A 24,334-nucleotide genomic window follows, 5' to 3' on the forward strand; every position below is an offset into this window, starting at 1 on the left:
AAGATAAATTGTAGGATGAAGTAGGGTACGCGAAAAACTAACATTATATATGGACGTATCCAAACAACCAAACATTTTAAATTGGTTTTCGACAGTAATAAAATAATAATAATAATTTTCTAATAGACTAAATATTATGCTAACTATTTATTATAACCAACACAAGCGCACAAACGAATAAATACAATGAAAAAACAAATTTTAATGACAACTAAAACAGATGGCGCTATAGTTGCCTAATGAAATAGCGCAAAAAAAGCGTAAATTTAGAATTTTCACCGTGAAAACGAAAAATAAAAAATAACAACCCGAACTTTAATTTAAATTATTAACCTAATAGCGTTTTAATAGAGCAGAAACAAATATAAATGATTAAAACTTATCACACTTTCGACGTAATAGCGTTAGAATCAAGCGGTCAATGCACAAGTTATGTTAAATTTATTCAAATTTGACACGTTCAAAGGTATTGGAAATTAACTTTAATTATACTATTATCATACGTGTTCTATCAAGTAGTGAGGTAATTTAAATAGGGGTGGTTGTAGCAGAATAATTTTTGATGATATACACTAACCCTAATATAACGGTATTTATAGCTAAACAAATAAAAATAATTTTATCTTACCCCACTCTCGATATAATGGCATTATAACCAGGCCATTCATACCATAGTTAAGTAAATTTTACTCAAATTTTACATGGTCAAAGTTATTAAAATTACTCTTAATTAAAAGTAAATACCTGTTCTATAGACGGGCGAAATAATTTACGTGGGGCAGGCTATAGCAGAAGAACTATAGAGTAGTGTCAGTGCTACATCACGCAACGTCACCCATGCTTTTTCCTATAGAGAAAAAAACGCGCCCAAAATGGCGGCCATGGCCAAAGCTACGAGGTGATACTACTCTATTGGAGATATCGACCATGAAAAAGTACGCTTCTGCCATCTTGGAGAAGGGAAGTATTCTGGAGTGGAAAATCCCATAGCGGTAATAAGAACGTCCTTTCCCGCCTATTGCTGTTAGAATTACCCAGACTACCCCGGTTTTTGGTCGGACGTCAGGTTTATCTGCCATCATTCTGGCTTAATGACGTCCGACCAAAAAGAGCATGATGGGAATTTTACAAAGCGTAGTTGCCCCTCGATAAAGTGTAGTTTTACCCTCGCTAGGGTAGAATCCCTCAATAAAAATTAATTTTATCTCAAATATTCTTGTAAACTAAAATTGAAATTACTCTTTAAACAGTGGGGTGGCTAAGTGGTTAGCACTTTAGCCTCGCAGCAAGAGGAGCCGGTTCGATCCCAGCTAGTGGCACTGGGTGAAAATCCGGAACCACCACTCCTGCGTAGAGTTTGTAAGTTATCTCCCCACTGGTTAAAGGGGTTTTCCACCGAGATCTTCGGTTTCCCCTTCCCATAAAAACTTGCTGAGGTTAACGGAAATAGTGAGTGTAGGGAGCTGTTGGCTCGCGTGGCATGAAGGGCTTGCCACCACCCTCCTACGCATTGTAACCCGGCCACCTGTTACTTGATCACGCACAAGCAACATTGCTTATGTGGTCGAAGGTGGTGCCTTGGGTATTAGCTCTATTTAAAAAAAAACTACTACTGTTTGCCCATGATGAGTAGCAAAAGAGATTCTAGTCATAGTTTTTTAATATTCCGATGGTTATTAGCTATAAATGTGATAAAAGCGGATAAAAGGCGTAAAAAGTGACTTTATGCAATAAGCCTTAGCCCAGACTTGATACACTACCAAATACCATTTTTGGGTATTTGGTACTGGTCCCGATTGTCGCAAAACTTTTTAACCTTATCTAAATATCATTTTTTAATTTGCAGTTTTAAACTTTCAAAATATTCTGCCCCCAACCAAAACTTTTTATCGTTTTTTTACTAAAATGGGGCCAAAAATTGTTTATTTTCTAAAAACTATCCAGAGTAAAAATGGCGCTGTGAACGGTGCAAAATCATTAAAAAGTGTTACGTCAAATAAATAAAAAAATTTAGTGAAAGAGCTCTATAGGCTTCGCGCGTAGTTTAAATTTTGATCTTAAGTATCGCCGCCTACCGACCGAGTTTTAAATTGAATATATGAAAGCTGTCTGCTCGTTCAAAATTATCTCTGCCCACCACTAAAAGTTCAACCGAAATTCAAAGGTCGTCTGCTATTTCTTCACATATTTAGTTGGCGGATATTAAGGCAGATGGCGCTATATTTCCTAAACTCGAAGCCTTATGCGGGCAAAATAATTTAATAGAAAAGCATATAGAGTAATGGCACTGTCAAGTCCTAGTACGTCACCCATGCTCTTTCCTATAGATAAAAAATTTGCGACCAAAATGGCGGCCATGGCCAAAGCTACGGAGTGCTACTACTCTATGCATCAGAATTTTTTTAGTACGTGTTAAATAAATTAGTGATTTTGTCGAAAATAATTAGTGTCGAAAAACGTTCGGACGTTTTTAGGTCGGCATTTGGTCGCCGACTATAAAGCGACTTTTCGACCGTACCCCGACCCTAAAACGACTTCATGTGCTACAGGGGTAGGGGTGGACGGCGTCCACTGGACGCATTTACTAAAATAACTCCGGAAAATATTTTGTGAAAAGCAAATGTGTAAAGTTTTGTACTTTTAATTTTTTTCGAACCCTCTTGGTGCCCCTTGTAGGCTTGGTGCCCTAGGCCCAGGCCTATTCGGCCTATTGGTTAATCCGGCCCTGAGTAGAGGCGTCCGCGGCAGGGCCGGATTACACAATAGGCCGACTAGGCTTGGGCCTAGGGCACCAAAAGGTTTCGAAAAAATTAAAAGTACAAAAATTTTATCCTTTACTTTTCACAATTTTTTTTTCGGAGTAATTTCAGTAAATTCGTCCACATTTTTCGATACCATGTAAAGCAAATATTTATCAACGTCACTAAAATATTCGCAAAGTCTACATTGAAATTATATCTTCCATCCATTTGTCAATTATAAATTTCGGGAGCGCCTAGCTCACCACTGAAAGGGGGCACTAAAATTAGCTTGGGCCTAGGGCCCCACAAGGTCTTTATCCGGCCCTGGACCCTGCTCCGCGGTCTGGCTGGAAAAGTGGTTCCTGAAAAGCTGTACGTCAACCCATCATTTCCGTAGGCAACTTGGCTTCGGGGAATATTCCGAAATTATTTTGATCTGCACCATCTTTCCCGCGAAGTCATTGTTTTTTTGAGGTAAAGAAACAGTTGATCTCCCAGTTCTCCTCCGAAGAGAATTTGTAGTACGTACGTCAAAAATCAATCTTGGTCAGTGATGTTGACGCAAGGATTCTTTATTTGACGAGTCGTAACTTTGATAAATTTGGATATTTTGCCGGTAGTCAGTGGCGTAACTAAGGACCCGCAGACCCCGCGACCACGGGGGGGGGGCATGACATTTTCACAAAATAGGGGCCCTTTCGTTTTAAGTATTGATTTTTTAATTTATTTCAATTTTTAAATAATTAAATGAATTATGCTTTAACTATTGGTAAAAATGTAGAAATCTGGCACATATCCCCAATATTTTCAGAGAACTTGTAAAAATGGGGTAAATAAAAAAGAAACATTTTTATAAAGGGCAGTTTTGATATCCTGCGGGGGAGCCCAAAATTTGTCGTTACGCCACTGCCGGTAGTGTCCACAAAAGGCTGATTATTCGTCAGCACGCACTCTATCCATTCGATAATTGGCTGCTCCTGAGTCAGCGTTGCCATTTCCTGAAACTCAAATTATCGTACCAGAAGCCAAAGAATGATCGATTTCAGAAAAATGTTTTCGTACGCCTGGAAATTGGCGATATATTCAAATTATGTGTGAAATACTTACGTTAAACTTATTAAATATTTTTTTAATAACACTTAAAGTTTGACCGATTGAAAACTTTAACTAGTTTTCTGCCAATTAAAAAATTATTAATATTATCTTATTTGTCCCGTAATGGGTCCTCCTTGATTTTACCCCCATTGTCAGCTTAGTTTCTCTATTCGGTGTTATAGTCGCGAGCCAGCCTTCCCGCACGGTACTGACGAGTCCCAAATAGGACGAAACCGGTCTACCGTTGGAATTTCTGGCTATTTTATTTAATTTAATTTAGTTTTTCACTCGAAGATCTATTTGGTCCGAGTTTCGCGTTTTTGTTTGCTCGAAGACCTATCGGTACGAGCTATTTGTAAGTTTTTAAATTTATTTAGGGTTTAGCTTTATTATCCCTTTTCATTATGGACTTATCTACTAATTATTCGCCAATTTTATCATCCTAACTAAAAGGAAACGTTTTGAAAAAATAATAATGATTATTAATTTTAAAATTGAGAGTAGAGTCGATAATTTTACGAAACTGTAAATGTAACCTTTGTTATAAAGTTATCTTATTTAATTTCAGTTAATAAAACATTCTCAGTTAATTAAGAAAGGTTTTTTTTATAAACTTCTTTCCGTCCAAAAGAACTACAAACCTTTATTTTGTGGGGCGCAGTGACCCTGTTTCCCGGCCTTTTGGAGCCACACCGGGATACCCGGTGCCAGTTGAGCGGGTTACGTGCCCGTCGTTCCCATGTAGAAGCCTTTTCTGAAGGGCTTGGCTCTCTACCTACGTAGGTTGGGTGTCGGCTAGAGGTACTAGAGCATCCACTCTCTGGTGGTCACCCCATTGCTGCGTCCTTTAGCGGGATGAGTGGCTTGCGTCGAGGATGAGACCACCAGTATAGTAGGGCTCTACTGCCCATGGCTCTTTTGTCACCTGTCCGGGCTTGTGGATGCTGGCGTAGGGCATAATGATGAGACCACCGGTGTAGTTGGCCATCTTGATTACGCTGGGAGCAACATGTTCTCTGCTTGGTGTCACCTAGTAGGGAGCTGTTGGCTCACGTGGCATGAAGGACTTGCCACCACCCTCCTACGCATTGTAATCAGGCCACCTGCATTAATGGCTCTAAAAGTCGCTTTATGACTTAGGCTTAAGGTGGTGCCTTGAGTATTATTATTATTATTATTATTATTACCTGCACTGGTTGCCCTCTGGCGGGAAGTGGGTTGATCGTTTCCCGATTCATAGATTTTTCTTTGGCCGATGTCTGACCCCGGCAGAGTTTTTGGTACAGTGCTATGCCTAAGACATTGAAGAAAATGATGTTTAAATTAACACTGTTTGATTATTAGAATTAGCTTGACAAATGATATTTAAATTGGATCTTACTTATTAAATTTGGGCCAACTTCCTCTGGTTCCCAAATAACCGAAAAAGTCGCGGATAACATTATTCTAGGATCTCCTGTCAATACTTTAGGTGGCATTTTATTGGTCCCTGTGGCCTTCCATAGCGCCAAGGTACCACTTTAGCCATGGACCGTACGTATCCTATCTTCAAAACAGTTCTTTATACGTGAAAAAGGAATAGGATAGAAAGTAAATAGTACTACTTTACAAAATTAAATTAACCAGATAAAGTTAAAATTAAAAGGACACTTAATTAAGCTATTAAATTACATTAAAATATTTGTGGATCAAACTTTGATCCAAAATAGTACGATTTGTTAAAGTAAAAATAAGTGTGATATTCCACGTTTGCGCAGAATTAACCAATAAGTGTGACACTCAACGTTTGCGCAGAAGTAACAAATAAGTGTGACACTCAACGTTTGCGCAGAAGTAACAAATAAGTGTGACACTCAACGTGTGACCATTAGTAACAAATAAGTGTGACACTCAACGTGTGACCATTAGTAACAAATAAGTGTGACACTCAACGTGTGACCATTAGTATCAAATAAGTGTGACACTCAACGTGTGACCATTAGTAACAAATAAGTGTGACACTCAACGTGTAACCATTAGTAACAAATAAGTGTGACACTCAACGTGTGACCATTAGTATCAAATAAGTGTGACACTCAACGTGTGACCATTAGTAACAAATAAGTGTGACACTCAACGTGTGACAATTAGTAACAAATAAGTGTGACACTCAACGTGTGACCATTAGTAACAAATAAGTGTGACACTCAACGTGTGACCATTAGTATCAAATAAGTGTGACACTCAACGTGTGACCATTAGTAACAAATAAGTGTGACACTCAACGTGTAACCATTAGTAACAAATAAGTGTGACACTCAACGTGTGACCATTAGTATCAAATAAGTGTGACACTCAACGTGTGACCATTAGTAACAAATAAGTGTGACACTCAACGTGTGACAATTAGTAACAAATAAGTGTGACACTCAACGTGTGACCATTAGTATCAAATAAGTGTGACTCTCAACGTGTGACCATTAGTATCAAATAAGTGTGACACTCAACGTGGGACCATTAGTATCAAATAAGTGTGACACTCAACGTGGGACCATTAGTATCAAATAAGTGTGACACTCAACGTGGGACCATTAGTATCAAATAAGTGTGACACTCAACGTGGGACCATTAGTAACAAATAAGTGTGACACTCAACGTGGGACCATTAGTATCAAATAAGTGTGACACTCAACGTGGGACCATTAGTAACAAATAAATGTGACACTCAACGTGTGACCATTAGTAACAAATAAATGTGATACTCAACGTCTGACCAGAATTAACAAATAAGTGTGACCACAGAAGTAACAAAGAAGTGTAAGTGCAGGGAGCTTCTATAAGCTCCCTGGTAAGTGCAAATAAGTATGGCCGTGGATATATATTGGTTATGTCACCGGCGTTGCAGGTTGCTGAGAATAGCTCAAACAAACTTAACACATCAGGAGGATTGTGTGTATTCTGACCGTCGTACGTCTTGTTATCTCTTCGACGTTGTTCAATGTTATCTTTAGACCAGTGGCGCCGATCGCTTTTTTCCCAATGGGGGCCGAAGCTCACTAATAAACTTGGAATGAGGCTGCTGGCAACACTTTCTTGCTACGGATGCTTAAAAGTAAACGGCCTTTAACACCGGCGGTTTTACCAATGGGGGCTTTGGCCCCGCCGCCCCCATGCGATCGACGCCACTGCTTTAGACCAACGGCGGTTCTCGTTTTCTTGCATGACTTTTCGAGATTAGGAGAGTCGACAATTTATAAGGTATTTTAATGAATGCATTCAGAACTGATGTATTAATTAGTACGCATAGACTTTGTTAAGAAACAGCAACCATTTATTATATCTATTCACATAGTTCTGATACCCGCTTTGTTATAGAGCGAGAGTTTATATACAACGTCTTTTAAAGGGATATTTACATAATACTACACTGTTAAAAAAATTGTTCTTATTTGAACAAATCGCCGTTCAGAAGGTTGTCCCTGTAACAGAATGCCATTTTGTTCTAATATGAACAAAAAATATTCGTTCGATAAAGAACGATGGTTGATGGTTCAATATTGAACTTAGATGTTCTATATTGAACAAACCTTCTTTGTTCAAATTAGAACGTTTTGTCGTTCGCGGTGGAACACTTTGTCGTTCGCCGTGGATCATTTTCTCGTTCACCGCAGAACGCTTTGCCGTTCGCCGGGGATCATTTTCTCGTTCTACTTGGAATGCTTTATCGTTATTGCTTTCTAAATTATAGCTCATGTCTCCTGCTGGCAGTTCATCATGCTAAATTAATAAAATAACCTAACCTAACCTATTGCCCACCGAATAGGAAATCCAGGCCTCAAACTAGATTATTTGAATTTAGTTCCAACCTTAAGTTGCCTCAACTACAACCATCTTATTAAGCTTAATATACCTACCACGTAAGTGATATGCGTAAAATAATTAAAACCTTTTTCATAGCGCAAAAGTTATTACATTCTATTCTCAGCCTAAAGGCCGAGAACTGATAACAAACGATGTTAGAATTTATTTATATGCTGAAAACGTCAAACCAAATTGCAGTATATTACGAAATATTTTCTGTAAATTTTAATTCTGGAACTTGGACAATTACATTTCCGAACGAATTTCGTCTACCTTGCCAATCAAATAAAAATATACTTAAAAAAACGGTGCGTGTCCTATAAATTCGGACCTTTCACAACCCTTTTTCGTTTTCCACTTCGTTAGGACACGGAAGTTATTTATATCGTTATTTGTGTGAAATTTCTTTTCAATAGGTGGGGTAGTTCCTGAGAAACAGCGTTACAGACCTAACTCCATTTGAGTCGCTAGTGAAGGAGCTACGCTCTAACAATGAAATTGAATCATCGGTAAATTTCCAAACACACTGTACATACAACTACAAAAACAACTTCATTACAACATGTTCTTACTCACCCTGTAAATAAATAACTACGAGTAATAGTTTAATCAACCAGTACACTAACTTAAAACAACATAATAATGTACTAAAAAACTACCTATAACAAAGCGTTCTCTAAACCACTCATTTATTACTTGTTTGTTACTTTTGGCCATACGAAGTTTTCCGCAAAATAGTGTTACATTTATTTGTTACTTTTGGCCTTACGACGTTTTCCGCAAAATAGTGTCACACTTATTTGTTACTTTTGGTCATACGTTGAAAGTGTCACTCTTATACGTTAGTACATATAGCCCAGTCAAATTAAAATAAAAATGGGCCGAGTTCGGAAATAATTTACGACAAGCAACTCTCAACGGTTTTGGGTTCTAGATGGGGTACTTATTGTGCAAAAAAAGTTTACCACTTTCTGCGTAGGGGAACATGTCTAAAAATGGCCGCCATTTTGTCTATTTTAGGTTTTTTCGGGTTCACGGGTAAACTATAGGAGATATAGCAAAACTTCCGGTAGGTGAGTTGTTCGGTGGGCGATTTGCTATGATTTGCTGTATTGTTTGCTTTTCTACCGCTAGCGCCACCTTCTGTACATAGATGGAATCAAGGCCGCCATTTTGTATTTTTTCGATTTTCTGGGTCACCGGTATGAGATAGGTTTAAACCAACTAGGGAATAGTTGTTCGGCAGATGATTTCCCGTCATTTGGCGTATTCCATGTCTATACATCACCAACTCCACGTGCTGTGCATAGATGGACCTAAGGTCTCAACAAAGTTTTTTTGTTTGAATTTTTGCGCTATTTTCGAAAAAAAAACCCGCTTTATAGAAACAAGATGTATCTGTATTTCCTTTCTCCTCTGCTTAGTATTCAGAGTGCACACGCACAGACAAAACGGCCTCAACTATAACCTCTCCACGTAGGTCAAGGTCAATAAACGAGGGACTTTCGGACTTTGGTCGTCAAACAATATCCTCCCGGGCAAAGTAAATTGGGTACCGTATTTTACAGGAAAATAATACGTAGTTCGATTTGGTGAGCAATGGAGTGCTTAATTTGCGGGGAGCCTTTATGTTTTAAACCTTTCTCTACCGTTAAGAAAATTGGTATTAAAAGTATTATTGAAGCTAGTAAATCTCGTGGCGATTCAAAATGGAAACAAATTCGCGATCTAAATATATTAAATGTCCACAGCGACTGTCGAGCGAAATATACGAACAAAAAGTATATAGCGCAGTATATAAAAGCCAAATCTACAAGTTTTGAAGAGCCTGCTGGAACCTCAACTAGAGATTCAGCACATAATTTTGATTTCAAAACGGATTGCTTGTTTTGTGGAAAAACATGCGTTTTTAATAAAAAACGAAAAAAATTGTCTTTACGAAAAGTGGAAACGGTAGAAATAAAACCAAGAATAGAAAGAATTTGCCAGATGCGCAACGACCAGTGGGCGAACGAGGTATTTAAGAGGATATGTTCAGTGTATGATCTGATAGCTGCCGAGGCCAGGTATCACACTGCATGCTACACGGAATTCAATAATCCGGTAAGAAGTGGAAACAAGGGTAGACCCTTGATTGAAAACTGCGAAAATGATAAACTCTCTAGATCAATGCCAGTTTTCATTAGAGGAACTTTATACCCAATTTAAATCCTACCTAGACGAGGAAGAAGATGGTTGGGGAGAAAAACATTTTCGGAACAAAGTACAGACCTTTTTTGGAGAAAGTATTGTAATAACGAGTATCCCTGGACAATCCAGTATCGTTTGTTTCAAAGGTACTGTAGATAAAATTATAACTAAAAAGTGGTACGAAGAAATAAAAACTAACGAAAAAGATGAAAGAAAGATAATTGTTACAACAGCGGCCAAGGTTATAGTTGAAGACATTAGATTACAGGTATGCTCCTGTGATAGATATCCGTCTCCTAAAGATATACTAAACGGTGGGATTAAAGATTTTCCAGAAACTCTTATAGAGTTTCTCAAGATTATATTAAACGAGAAGGAAGGGCAAAAACCAGGTATTAAAACTTTAGCTTTAGCTAATGCCATAATGACTTCAGTAAGATCAAGATCATACGTATCTCCCCTTTTGTGTGGACTGGCAGTGTACATGCACAGAAAATATGGTTCTAAAGACCTCATTAACATTCTCTCTAAATTTGGTTTTTCCTCGTCATACAATGAAGCTCTAAAATTTGAGTCGTCCGCAATTTTAAATTCGAAAATTGAATTTGACGAAGGGGCATTTTGTCAATTTGTTTTCGACAATACCGATTTTAACATCAGAACTTTAGATGGGCACGGCACGTTCCATTCTATGGGAGGAATTTGTTGTGTGACACCAGATACTATGGCTAGAATATCATTAAATATACCAAGACCGACGGTAACTATTAAATCAAACGAAATTGAAAAATATGGAAACCTTAAAGTTTTTCCGTATGTAAAACCTCAAATAAAATGGAATCTCAAACATCAAAATAGAATTAGACCCTAACATTGCGAAAGATCCAACGTGTTTAGAACGGTTTAAAAGACTAAATACATTTTGGATCTGTGGTCAATTTTTCGAGATAGTCCCTAAGGTGTCATGGAATGGACATCACCACGAGAGTACTGCAAATCAAGAGTTATTCCATCACCTTTCATTAACTTGGACCCTAGTAATTTAAGTACGATTAATACAGCTCTTACGTATGCTAAAATGAAATGTAAAGACCAAAAACAGTCTCACTGCTTAGTCACTTTTGATCAACCGCTTTTTTTAAAAGCCGTAACCATGGTTGAATCTGCTAATCCGGAAAGTCAAATTGCGGACATAATGGTTCGTCTAGAGGGTTTCACCAGTTAATGTCCTTCCTTGGATCTATTGGATTCATAATGAGTTGTAGTGGTATTGAAGATTGATGGGAAACTATTTACGCCAAAAATACCGTAGTGCACATGATGAGTGGCCACGCGTATTCAAGATCTTTAAGGGCCCATTTTTTGACTCAAAAGGCTCTGTCCTACGCAATTTTAAAACGTTGTAACCTAGAAGTAACGGAATTTGAAGATTGGAACCTACCCGAAACATATGAACACCCTAAAGCGGAAATTTTAGATAGCGAGAAACTGAAAAATATTCAGTTGAAATTTGAAGCCGCTATGGACGAACTTCGAAATTTAGGAAGAACGGGCCAGCTTTGGATGTTGTATTGGGATTTGATAAACGTAGTGAAGATGTTCATTTTTGCTGAAAGAAGTGGAAATTGGGAACTTCACTTGTATGCCCAAAGAAAAATGATTCCTATCTTCCTTGCCACGGGGCATTTGAATAACGCTAAATCATCTTTACTAAATCAACAGCAAATTAAAAAGATGCGCTTAACAATGAAACACGGGGATTACGAAAATCTAACGGAAAAGGGAATGTTTACTATACGTCGTAGCGAAAATTATTTTAGTGGAACATGGACTGATATGGTTGTAGAACAAGACTTAATGCGGTCAATGAAGGTCAAAGGTGGTTTAAGCCAGGGGAGAGGTTTCGGAGATAGTTCATTGGCGAGATGGATCGCGGCAATAATGCCTTTCTGTACGGAGATTAGCAATGCTGTTGAAGTCTTTTGTGGATTTCATTCAACCACTAGTGAACAACACGTCGATCTTAGAGAGTCGAGGCGTAAACGGGATCAACAACATTTGGATCGTTTGATGACCTGGTTCGACGATCATTCACCTTTTTCTTCGGACCTTGGATCCAGCCTAGTTTCTTTGTCAAACGGTATCGTTGCTGATGATAACATCAACTGCGAAAAAGTCAGAGAAGTTGGCGAAGGTTTATTAAAAAAGATAGAGGGCAAAACATTCGGGGAGCTCAAGTTAAAACGCAATGATCAAGTGAGAACGCTGGCGCTCACAAATAAAAAGGCGATTAAGATTAAAGAGAACCTTATCCCCATCAACCCCGCGCAACTTTTCAATCGCATTATTTGTACTAATACCTCCACAGAAGACTTAAAAGAATGTTTCGAGTATGAACTGGCTTCATACCCTCCCTCGATATTTCTAGATGGATTCCTGCGTAAAACTACTAAGTCTAACCTTTTAAAAGAACTAGATAAAATTGAGACTCCAACTAACACAATTCCCCAGAACGCCGAAAACATGTTCGTAGTTGACGGAGGACATTTATTGTACAAAGTCGTATGGCACCGGCCTTCGACCTACTCAAATATCATCGATCAGTACGTTCAACACCTGAAATATCACTACAAATGTAATTCGAATATAACAGTTGTATTCGACGGTTATGATCTAGAATACAAAAGTACCAAATCGGAAGAACATTTAAGACGATCAAAAAATATTCCAGATATAGTTATTCAACCTGGATTATTCTGTTCTGTACCTCAAAGTGATTTTCTCTCGAACTTGAAAAACAAAAAATCACTTATAAAAGAACTATCTAAAGAATTGATAAATGTAAACATCCGAGTTATACACGCACCCTCTGAAGCGGATACTCTAGTCGTAACCACTTCTTTAGATATGAAACGTAGAAACAACAACATATTTGTCGTTGCAGACGACACCGATATAATGGTTTTGCTACTTTACCATTGTAAAAAAGGAATTTTCATGATAAGGCATGGAAAGGGTTCTTCGTGTGACAAAATAACAGATATCTACAGTTTGAAAAACAAACTAAAAGATAGAGCAACGATTTTGCCTTTTATTCATGAATTTTCCGGTTGTGACACAACTTCGTGTTTCTACAAGAAAGGCAAAAACACAGTCCTAAAACTTTTCGCCGATCACCCGGACTTGATCCAAAAAGCAAAGATATTCAATAAAAGCAACTCTAATCGGAAAGATTTAATCGAGGCAGGAAATCATATCATTTTGAAACTTTACGGCGCAAATGTTCGAACCAAATCTCTTAACGAACATCGATACCTAATGTACAACAAAATTGCTCCAAAACAACTTTTGAAAAGTTCATTTGAATTGGCCTCACTTCCTCCAACGTCAGAAGCTGCAAAACATCATATCGAAAGAGTATACTACCAAGTTCAAGAATGGCTCGGGGTAAATTTGGAACCCGATTTATGGGGTTGGAAACAAAATGGACAGTTTTTAGAACCCATTCGCTGCGAAAAAGATCCGGCTCCTGAGAGAATTTTAAATCTTATATTCTGTGGTTGTAAGGCAAGTAATTGTGCAAAATCTTGTTCATGTCGAAAAAATGGAATGAATTGTTCGGCCATGTGTGGTGAATGCAACGGAATCGGTTGTCTCAACGCTTATAAAGAAATTGAGGAAAACACTGAAGATATACATGATGCAGAATAGTACCAAAACAATTACTAATGTCCCTAACCAAAAATAGTCTATTTAAATTTCCAAATATATTGCTATAGCGCTTGTAAGTTTCAAAATACATCACTTAACTAGTCCATGTAAATTACAAAATATATAACTTAATCCATATAAATATCAAAATATATAACTAAAGTCTATGTAAATATCAAAATATATAACTAAAGTCTATGTAAATATCAAAATATAAAACTAGTCCAAGTACATATATATAAATAAAAATTTTCAATAGTCAATGTAAATTTCAAAATTTCGTTCACTTAAAAAAAACTTGAGACCTTAGGTCCATCTATGCACAGCACGTGGAGTTGGTGATGTATAGACATGGAATACGCCAAATGACGGGAAATCATCTGCCGAACAACTATTCCCAAGTTAGTTTAAACCTATCTCATACCGGTGACCCAGAAAATCGAAAAAATACAAAATGGCGGCCTTGATTCCATCTATGTACAGAAGGTGGCGCTAGCGGTAAAAAAGCAAACAATACAGCAAATCATAGCAAATCGCCCACCGAACAACTCACCTACCGGAAGTTTTGCTATATCTCCTATAGTTTACCCGTGAACCCGAAAAAACCTAAAATAGACAAAATGGCGGCCATTTTTAGACATGTTCCCCTACGCAGAAAGTGGTAAACCTTTTTTTGCAAAATAAGTACCCCATCTAGAACCCAAAACCGTTGAGAGTTGCTTGTCGTAAATTATTTCCGAGTCAAATGCTAATTTGACTGGGCTAATATACATGAAGACAATACAAAGAAATCCATATAGGATTGTGTGTAAAACCTGTTCTAAGGGGAACGGTCTCCTAGCTATTGAAACGAATCTATTCTATTGTGTAGTTTACAAGCCTTTCTCCAGAGGGCGAAAGAGTATTCGTTCTTATTTGAACGAAATATAATATCTTGAACACACCGTTCTCTGTTACATACCTTTAGAACGCTATCGTTCATTTTTGAACAGACTGTTCAAAGTTGAACGTCTTCTGAACGAATTTTTTTAACAGTGTACAAGAACCACGCAAAAGCCACAAGAGTAGCAGGAACCCCAGAAATGTTAGAACTATCCCCACTAATTGACGGTTGCAACGTATTAATCGACAACATTAATTTGGTTTCTTCAACAGACTCAAATAGTCTTAGATGTTTTCACAATCTTGGTGATATTGCAATTCCAGAATAGATCGAACTTACATCCGATTTTAGAAACGACCCCAATATTTTAGTACAATGTCTTTCGGGACGTATTATATGTCAGGACATACACGAGTCAAATGAGATAGTTGGTGTTGATATTATTAGTTCAGTTGATAGCTCATCTGTTTGAGGAAAACGATTCAGAACCGCGTTTGTTCAAACCAAATTAGTTACCCGAAGAACTGGGCGCAACAGACTACCTAAAATTTATCAATATTTTCATTATTCTCCCCTTTCCAACCGAAGACGGAACGCGATATTTTCTGATTTTCAATGTAGTTAAGATTTAAGATTTAAGATTTATTTACTGACAACCCTTTTGGAACAGGGCGGCTCACTCACAAACGAGGAGCACAGTCGAAAAAAAAATAAAAAAATACATACACAAAACCGGCATCGAATAAAATCCAGGAAATACCAAAAACCCAATCCAGAAATTTACCGCAGAAATAAAACCGGCCAAAAACCCAATCCAAAATAAGCATATAAATAAAAAATACATATATATATATAATACGATAAGAGTGATGAAAACCGATTAATTATTATTCAAACGACGCCAAGCGTCCTTGGCCTTCTTCCACAACCCAAGAATCCATTTGACCTGATGTAGATCTGAAATAGTATTACCGAAGCCTACAAGCACCTCTGTAGGGAGGTGTTCGTGATCCATCCGCCATTCCGAAACTCTAGGGTGGTTCTCCAAAGCTGGACACGTCAAAAGGATGTGACTTAGGTCTTCGACCTCATGGTTACAGAGTTGGCAAGCCGGCAAGTCACCGAAAAGTTGGGCCTGTCGTTGAGCAGTTAACAAAGCACCACAACGGGCATCAAAAAGTAGGCCACTCTGCCACGATCCGTCGTAGAAGGGCTCTGGAGCTGTAACACTTTTCAACTGATATAGGCAAAGGCTACGCTTCTCTCTTATTTCAGCCTTCCACAGTTTGCTTGCAGATTCCCGCACGTCCATTGTTACAATAGTGGCCCATTGATGATCGTTCGTAGCCTCACTCCTTTTAGTGCCAATACCGTAAATTTTGTCAAGATGTTCTAGCCGCCGAAAAAAACCTGTTCTAACATTTTCTTGTCGCAAGGCCCGAAACACGTTACCAGGAAACATGTGGCTTGGCATCAACATCAGCCGACCTAAGTACTTCAATTTGCTGACCGCCTCACGCTCACGCATAGTGCTCCAACCAAGCTCCCCCTTAATAGCAGCATTCGGAGTACAGGGACCCGCAGACAAAGCACTCCTACCGGCTTCTCTTTGAGCATAGTCCAGCGCTGCAATGGAAGCTTTTGAGAGTGCCATCACCTCATTTGCATACGTAAGGGCGGGAACCGCCACCGACTTCCATAAAGTGCGCCCGACATAGTAGTTGTTGTACGAATTTTTCGCCAAATTCTTCACTGCCCATCGGAGACTCGTCGCCTTAGACACCAACTTCCGTTCGTAGGCTTTCGAATAACCATTTCCATTTGAAGAAAAAATAATTCCTAGGTACGTGTACTCTGTAGCGACCTCAATTTTAGCTCCATGCAAAGTGAACGTATCGCTTCCACCCTCTGAACCAAAGATCAAAACCTTAGACTTATCACTCCCAAAGCGCAAACCACACTCTTCCGCAAAAGAGGTGCAAGTATTCAACAATTCCTGAAGGCCTCCCGCTGAATCCGCCAATAAGAGAACATCGTCCGCGAAGAGCAAGGAACTCAAACGACGTCCAGATTCCCCGTTCACAAAAGCACCATGAGAGGACCACTCCAGGCGATCAGCCAATCCATTTATGTAGATAACAAACAGTAGGGGGGACAACGGGCAACCCTGACGAAGGCCGACAGAAGTCTTCATAGGAGCGGTGGTAACTCCTTGCGCTTTATAAACACAACTACTTCCTGCATACAAGCGCTCAATGCTGTCTATCGTAGCAGAATCAACTCCCATGTTCTTCAAGGACATCCAAATTCCAAAGTTGGGGTAACCTAACACTATCATAGGCCTTCTGTAGATCCAGGAAACCGCAATAAAGCGGACGCTTCTTTAGTTGGTAAAGTTCAATAAGTTGTGTTAACACGAATAAATTATCAGTAATTCGTCGACCATGTCGAAACCCATATTGCGCCTCGTTTAAAAAACCATTCAACTCCATATAAATAGCAAGACGTTCCTTCCACAAAATTGCGTACACCTTATACATAATTGAAGTAACGGCTATCGGCCTATAGGAATCCAAATCATCTTCGGGCTTTCCTTTTCCCTTATGAATCAAGCTGACTCGACATTCCTTCCAACTACCAGGAATATCGCCAGACTTTCGGATTTCATTATAGATGGACAACAGACATTGAAGAGCTGAAGAACCAAGAGCCAGAACTAGTTCCCCGTAGAGTTCATCCATCCCAGCTGCTTTACCCCGTTGTAATTTTTTAATAACGGCCAAAAACTCCGGTAGTAAGGCGTTCGGCTGGAGTTACAGTTGGAACTTTCACTACAGAGTGCGCTTGGCTATCCGTCACAGTAGGACGACTCAATAGCGTTGCCTCCATGTCTGCTATATATTCTTGAATTCGGGCTTGCAAGACGGATTTTTCATACAGAAGAATACCAGACTTAGACCGAAAACCCTTTAATCCAGAAGCAGATTGGGAGGATAAACGTCGCATTTTAGAAATACACTTCCAGAACTTTTTCCCCTGCGCTTTGCCAGCCTTGATAATATCATTCTCAATACGTTTATTCACAAGTTGGATCTTTTTTCTTATCAATTCATTAGCTTCAGTTTTCTTCTGTAGATAATAGACCCACTTTGCAAGCACCCCTACCACCGTGCAGCCCTGAGATTTCACCTGTCTATGATCCTTACACGCTCTTTTCCTGGCACGAATGGCATCAGCAATTTCCTTATCCCACCATTTTTTAGGCACAATACCTTTCTTCAAAATGACACTAGGTGATTTTTTTTATTAAGTTTTTCCGCGCTGCTGCTTCCATAGCCCCCACAAAATCACCATACGAGGGTTGAGCAGTTTGCGTAGACACCCACTTTTCCATTTCGTCACTGTAAGCCTTTAGAGTTGTCTCGTTATCGAAGTCCCAGAATGTCTTCACTGGTACACCGTCAGGAACTGAAGCAGTTTTTGGTTGGTCGTCGTTTGCTTTTAAACTGGAACGAGGCCGAAGTGAAACGAAAACCAAGTTATGGTCACTACCAAGGCTATGCAATCCAGTTTCGTCAATTTCCATCGACATAACATTATCGACAACGTTAGCACTAAAGAAGACGTAGTCTATGGTAGACTTACTGTTCCTACTACTTCTAGTAGTGCGACCAACACAATTGTCTAACAAATTCCCTATGGTAAAACTTTGTTCTTCTGCAAATTCTCTGAAAAGTTTACTGTTATAGCAATCCGAACCATCAAATTCAGTAAGATGTCCATTCATATCTCCGCCGATACAAAAACTAAGAACACCATTAGCCCGAAATTCCTCAATATCCTTAGCTAAACAGTCGTAGATTTTATGATTGTAAACTCCACTACATTTACCCGTAGCACAATACACTAGAGCTATGACAAGATCCGGGAACCATTCATGAGGGAACCATTCATGAGAGAACCAAATATGCTCTGAACAAGACTTAACAAGTTTACACGATTCACTAGCTCGGCACAGAACTCCCAACCCTCCACCTTTCTTCTCACGACTCTTACGATTCAAACCGAACCATGTTAGACCCTTAAATGGAGGAGCAAGGTTCCCCTCCCGCAAATGAGTCTCAGAAAGGCACAAAAAATTTAATTGTTTTTTACTAAAAATTCAATCGATTTCCATCCACTTTTGTATGGAAGCACCCTGCATATTAAGAAAACCAAATTTTAAAGAACTATTTACACTATTTGCCAAAAGAGATCGGACACGTCTATATTTTTTACGAATTCCCCCGCGTGTCCTTCGGGTAGCCAAACGGCATCCCACATTGGAAATCGGGGTCTCGTGAATTCCTAAACCTGATTCCCCGAAGGCAGGCCAGGAGTCAAGTTTTTTCCATCACCATCCTTGAGGTTACCGGCAGCTCTGTTAGTTTGGAAACGGTTTTTTCGCCACCTCTGAAATTCGGAGAATGTTCTTTCCTCCCTAGAGCGATCGGGCGCTAGTCTAACGCGACTATACTCCGGCACTTGATGGTTTCTCAACCTATTGGCGGCAAGAAGTATGGACTTTCTACTTTCAGCACTGTCCAAGCAGATCAACACCGGTTCGTCTTTTTTATCCTCTCTTCTACCAAAGCGTTGACACGATTTGACACTGAAATGAACAGTTTCATCAATCCCCAAATTTTTCCGAAGCCAATTTTCCGCGCCACTAGGTGAGTCCAGATCATCAAATGCCACACCAAAGGCCACTAAATTAGTAGCTAGATCATCCACAACATCACTTTCCTTGGAAACGAGAGCAGAGTCTTCAAATTTCATAGTCTGACCCATTAGCGTCTCAACTTGTCCCGAGAGAGCCGAAATCGAGTCACGCATTGCCTTGGATTCGTTTTCACGTTCCTGTAGTTGCAACAGCTTCCACCTGTAATTTTAGACCGCTGATATAGTCAGAACTAACAGAACTATCGAAAACTTTTTTAAAACCAAGAACAACACCTTTTTGTTCAGAGTAAAAGAAAAATGAACGTATCAGGAAACTCTCTCAACAAAGAAATTACAAAAACCTCAGTAAATAACACTAAAACGAAGAAAATTAGGGAGCAAGCAACGTATCACTCATCTTCAAATCACGCGCCATTTTAGAAGGCATGGTTTCATTTTAGATGGTTAGTACCATCTAGGAGCAACAAACACACAAGGAGAACGCAACCCGTCAAAAGTCGTGGATTTTCTTGTGTACATTTTTCATTGGCTAGACGCTTTAGCGCCTGCTGCCGTCGGAAGGGGAAAATTCGGAAATTGTCTTTCCCCCCGCCCGTAAAACGCTCAGCGTAAAGGCTCGTGACGCTCGTCCAATGAAATTCGTACACAACCCTTCGTTAGCGTGTTTAAAGGCCAGCTGCGTTCTCCTTGTGTTTGTTGCTCCTAGGTACCGTAGATATAAGAAATGTATTTGAAGGTCTAGATAAATTTCGGGGCGTCTAAGCCAAACATAAATTACGGAATTGACACCTAGCAGACACCGAGGAAGGCACGTGACCAAGAGCGCGAGCTCTTTTAGCATTTTAGTAAAAAGTGCTTGACCTTTCCGCAGGCCGTAGTCTTTAGATACCATCTGTTGGTGACTTTTAGTATAATTTTTAAGCAGGAGACAATGGCTCTCGCGACGATAGCACGAGCTTTCTTACCGATAGATAGCGTCTTATAAGGATAGCCTGCAGAAATTACGCGTTTCTGTTAGCTGTCACCTCAGTATTCACTCCCTTTGAAATATTTTATATAGACCTTTATATACGTTTCCTATATCTATGGTTAGTACGGTAAATTTTTTAATATCATTTTTCCTTTTTGCAGTTTTTATTGGCTAGCTTTGTATTTCGCGTGGAGCACGTTCTGCGCGTTCACGCACCTCTTTTGAAAATGTTTATAAGCTCAATAAATTTCCTTTGCGCGGGCCTTTATATTTATAGGTTAGCCTTAACTTCTAAAGACTTTAACGCTCTTGAAGGTGTTTTGTATTGAATTTTAGTCCTAACATTCATAGAAGTATTCAATTAACTTTATTAGCCTGAGAGCCTCGCTGCGTTGATTGTGGATCGTATTTTGGTACATAATTAAGAAGATGGAAACGCAATCGACATCGTCAGTTGCTTCGGCAAAGAGCACGAAATCAATTAATGACAAATCTTATCTATTCAATATCACGTAAGTATAAGCTTACGAAAATTATGGAATATTTTAAGTTAGGGTTATCTTTTGGGACAATAAGTTAAAATAAAATTACTTACATATAAGATCATTGGCAAAACCCGAGTTAGGGTGGTCAAAATGTTACTATTCAAGAGTCAATATTTATTAATAGGCCCGTATAAAATACAACCCTTTTTGAAACAGAACGGCTCACGACCATATAACGGCACACGGTCAAAAAAACAATCGGTAAGTTTTTGGTGGAACTAAAAACTACAGAAATTTTAAATTTATAATTAAAAAAAAGACAAAAACAAATGGTGATAGTTCATATTAACCATTCAACCTACGCCATTCAGCTTTGTATTTCTTCCAATAGACTAGGATATGTTTCATCATGTGCAAATGCTCGTACTTTCCCATGTGTGTGTGTGTGGGGGGAGAGTTGAAATAGTTCAGAAAAACGAAAATATTAGAATATTAGAATATTATACCTTAATAACCATTTAAGTTTAAATTAAATTTTTAGGCCCGAGAACCAAGTGATAATCTTTCCAGCAGTGTCTGATGGCCACAATTACCAGGAATCTGACGTCGAAATCGCAAACGCGACCGAATATCCCGCGGCATTCAAAGTATGTATCAAACAATAATATTACAAAATGTTGAATTTAAATTGACATTATCATAAGTCTATAACATTGTTCCATAAGTTTGTCACTTTGGGGAATATTTTACTGAGAGCTAGTAACGGAGAAAAACTCCCCCTAGTGAGGTGCTGTCAAAGACGCGTTAGCAAGTGGACGCAAAACGGCGACGAAGCCCGTAATTCAGTCTGTCTTGTGAATATAGCTCTCAGTAAAACTTTTGCATGTGAAGAATAGGAAGTGTCACACTTATGTAATAATATTATACACTCATGACATTATTATATGAACTTTTTGCAAGTTTCGAACGAACAACATTGACACTTATCGAGTCCGTCCAGCAACTGGCATTGTGAAACCTGGCAAAAAGTGGATGATTAAGGTCTTCAAACAGCCAGGTAGGTACCCTTTTAATAAAAAGGTAAGAAGCCACCAACGGTCGAAATATAAGATTTAAAATACAAATTGGTAGAAAAGACCGTAAATTTAATAAAACTGAAAATCGCAGTACTTCGGCAAGATATGCCTTCAAGGCGGTACAAGATTTAAAGGCTTATCTTACTGAAGTACTGCGATTTCAGTTTTATTAAATGTACGGTTTGTTCTACCAATTTGTATTTTAACCCTTTTAATAATAATAATAATAATAATAATAATAATAATTCAAGGATAAACAACTATATGACTATAGTTCGAAAATAATCATAATTGACAATTAACGGGTCGAGCCCTTGCTGTAAAACGCGCTATAGGATTTGTAATATTGTAGACCTAACTTTAACCCACGAAATACATTTTTCAGGAACGAAAACATCGATCAATGATAAGTTATTTTTGATATCCACCCCGATGGAAGACCTGAGTATTATCAACTTGGAAACACTTTGGTTCAATTTGCCCAAGGAGAAACAAATAAACCAAACTTTTTGAATAACTTTTAATTCCGTTTCATTTATAACACAGGATCGTAATTCGACAAGAAGAAGAAATCGACAATGAAGCTAGTAGTGGTGTCGGACACTCGAATATCCCGCAAGTACTGATTACAGGTAAAGGTCGCGGCAGAATCAGTCGCAAATTAAATTTCGGAAAGAACCGGCATCAAGACATTCCATCCACTTCTGCTTCTAAGGAAGAATTGGTAATTATTTTAAATGGAACTGAGAGTCCATATAGCTACGTTTCACTAGACGTTGCTAAACATAGTAAATTTTTTTAAATAAAATCTATTTTATTGTAATATTTATTAGGGTGAGCCGATGGACACGATTGATCACAGTACCAATTCGAAAGGCTTATTCAGCTCAATGGGTCAAAAAGCTGTAAATATTCTTAAGTACCCCGTACAGCTTGGTCACATGGCAAAGGATCGACTAGGAAGGTTTGCCGGAAAATACAATCTTACGAATTTCTCACTGAATTTTATGATTGTTGTCATTATGGTAATCTTGGCTATTTTGCTCTATTTAATCTGGCAACTCTTAAAAGAGTGGAACACACCAACGCAGAAATGTTTCAGTCGGCATCCGCTTTTGTCCGCCTTTGGATACCACAGAAAAATAAATTATTTTAGTCAGTGTTCGTTTTTGACTAGACTTCGATGCTACATAACCGAAAAATTCTCTTAGACAGCATTCTCTTTTGGCCCTCTTTGAACCCTACTCAAACCCAAATTATTTTAATTGGCATTTGCTTTTGGCTCGCTTTAAACGCAAAATTAAATTTGGTTTTGGGCCACTTAACGCTATATAAGCGCAAAATTGGGGTAATAACCTAGCTGATTATAATTATAAATATTAATTATAATTATATTATTTCTGAAGGAAGGAATGTTAAAATTGTTTTTTAGGATAATTAAATTAACGTCTCATAATAATATAAATACACAAAGCGCATTTCAATAAACATAATTTTAGAAACATAATGGATATTTTTTTTGCTAGATAGTAAATAATTAAAAAAAATTATAACATAAAATTACTCTAATCTGAATTGAAAATGGAACTTTGAAGCCTTTTTTTTTAGAAAACGTACTTGATGACATTCGTTCAGTGACGTTAACAAGGTGGGTTTCGGCATAGTTTTGACTGCATAAAATGTTCACCCCTCCTGAACTTGTATAATGTCTGACGGTTCTGACCCCCCTTTGACCAACTACTATCTCCGTCACCGCATTCCTATCACGTAAATGGAATGAGTTTTGTATATACAGTGCCACCAAATTGAAATCAGATCTGAGATCAGATTAAGGGGGGGGCAATTGCCCCCCAGTGAAAATCCAAATAATATCTTTATTCATATAAAATCACGAAATCCCGGTCTGTTGTGTTTTGCACTTAACAAAAAAGCGTACAAGATTCTGAATCAAGGAATCTTATAGTCGATTCTCGTTGATTCCAAAAATCATTTATTCCATTTGATTCCGTGATTCCACTTTGATTCCATTCTGATTCTTGCGTAATCCAAATTGATTTTTCTGATTTCACCTTCGATTCCGTGGATTCCTTTAAAAAACCGTTGATTCTGCTTGATTTTAAGATTCTGTTAAGATTCCAAATAATCACAATTTGCGAAAGCGTCGGGCTCTAGGGCTGTGCGATTAGTTGTTTTATGCCATCGAGTCGGGTTTCGAGTATTAATAATTTTTCATCGGGTAGTCGAGTCGGGTAATAGTTTGATCGAGTCGGGTTGTCGAGTATTCTATTATTTCCAAATTTTCCTTGTTCGAGTAGTCAAATAGTCAGAAAAAACGTACGGATACTTGATTAATCGATGATTTGTAATCGGGTAGTCGAGTAATTAAGAAAAAATTTAAATAACCTACTAGTTACTACTTACATGGATGTTAGGTACCAACTAACAAGTTAAAAAAGATAAAAAATAATTAACAAAACGCTAAACTAAAGAACATTACTCAGGCACTCACGGCAGAGATAATTCCGAACTCTCAAAACCAAAACCAAAACTAAAAATCTTCAATACGAATCCAGCCAGCCAATCACTCGGGTCATTGAAAGGGATATTCGTTTGGATTAATT

General features: G+C 38.4%; 1 protein-coding gene across 5 annotated transcripts; it reads left to right on the top strand.

Annotated features, from left to right (window-relative positions):
- The first annotated feature begins 446 nt into the window (after window positions 1-446).
- On the top strand, window positions 447-23,184 carry LOC149941528 (uncharacterized). Of its 5 annotated transcripts, none has more exons than XM_090178568.1 (7): window positions 447-466; window positions 20,527-20,664; window positions 21,179-21,284; window positions 21,598-21,694; window positions 22,099-22,219; window positions 22,260-22,437; window positions 22,547-23,184. In XM_090178568.1, exons 2-7 carry the CDS (start codon window positions 20,582-20,584, stop codon window positions 22,922-22,924), a joined length of 963 nt encoding a protein of 320 aa, XP_090034694.1. In that variant the 5' UTR covers window positions 447-466; window positions 20,527-20,581; the 3' UTR covers window positions 22,925-23,184. The 5 variants fall into 5 exon arrangements, with proteins under 5 accessions (XP_090034694.1, XP_090034693.1, XP_090034692.1 ...); XM_090178567.1 differs by lacking the exon at window positions 447-466 and adding an exon at window positions 20,353-20,429; XM_090178566.1 differs by lacking the exon at window positions 447-466 and adding an exon at window positions 20,398-20,429 and having other exon boundaries at window positions 20,507-20,664.
- The last annotated feature ends 1,150 nt before the right edge of the window (window positions 23,185-24,334 follow it).

The sequence above is a fragment of the Leiobunum rupestre genome, chromosome 6 (genome assembly GCF_980474605.1).
Source record: "Leiobunum rupestre chromosome 6, qqLeiRupe1.1.hap1, whole genome shotgun sequence".
Classification (NCBI taxonomy): Eukaryota; Metazoa; Arthropoda; class Arachnida; order Opiliones; family Sclerosomatidae; genus Leiobunum; species Leiobunum rupestre.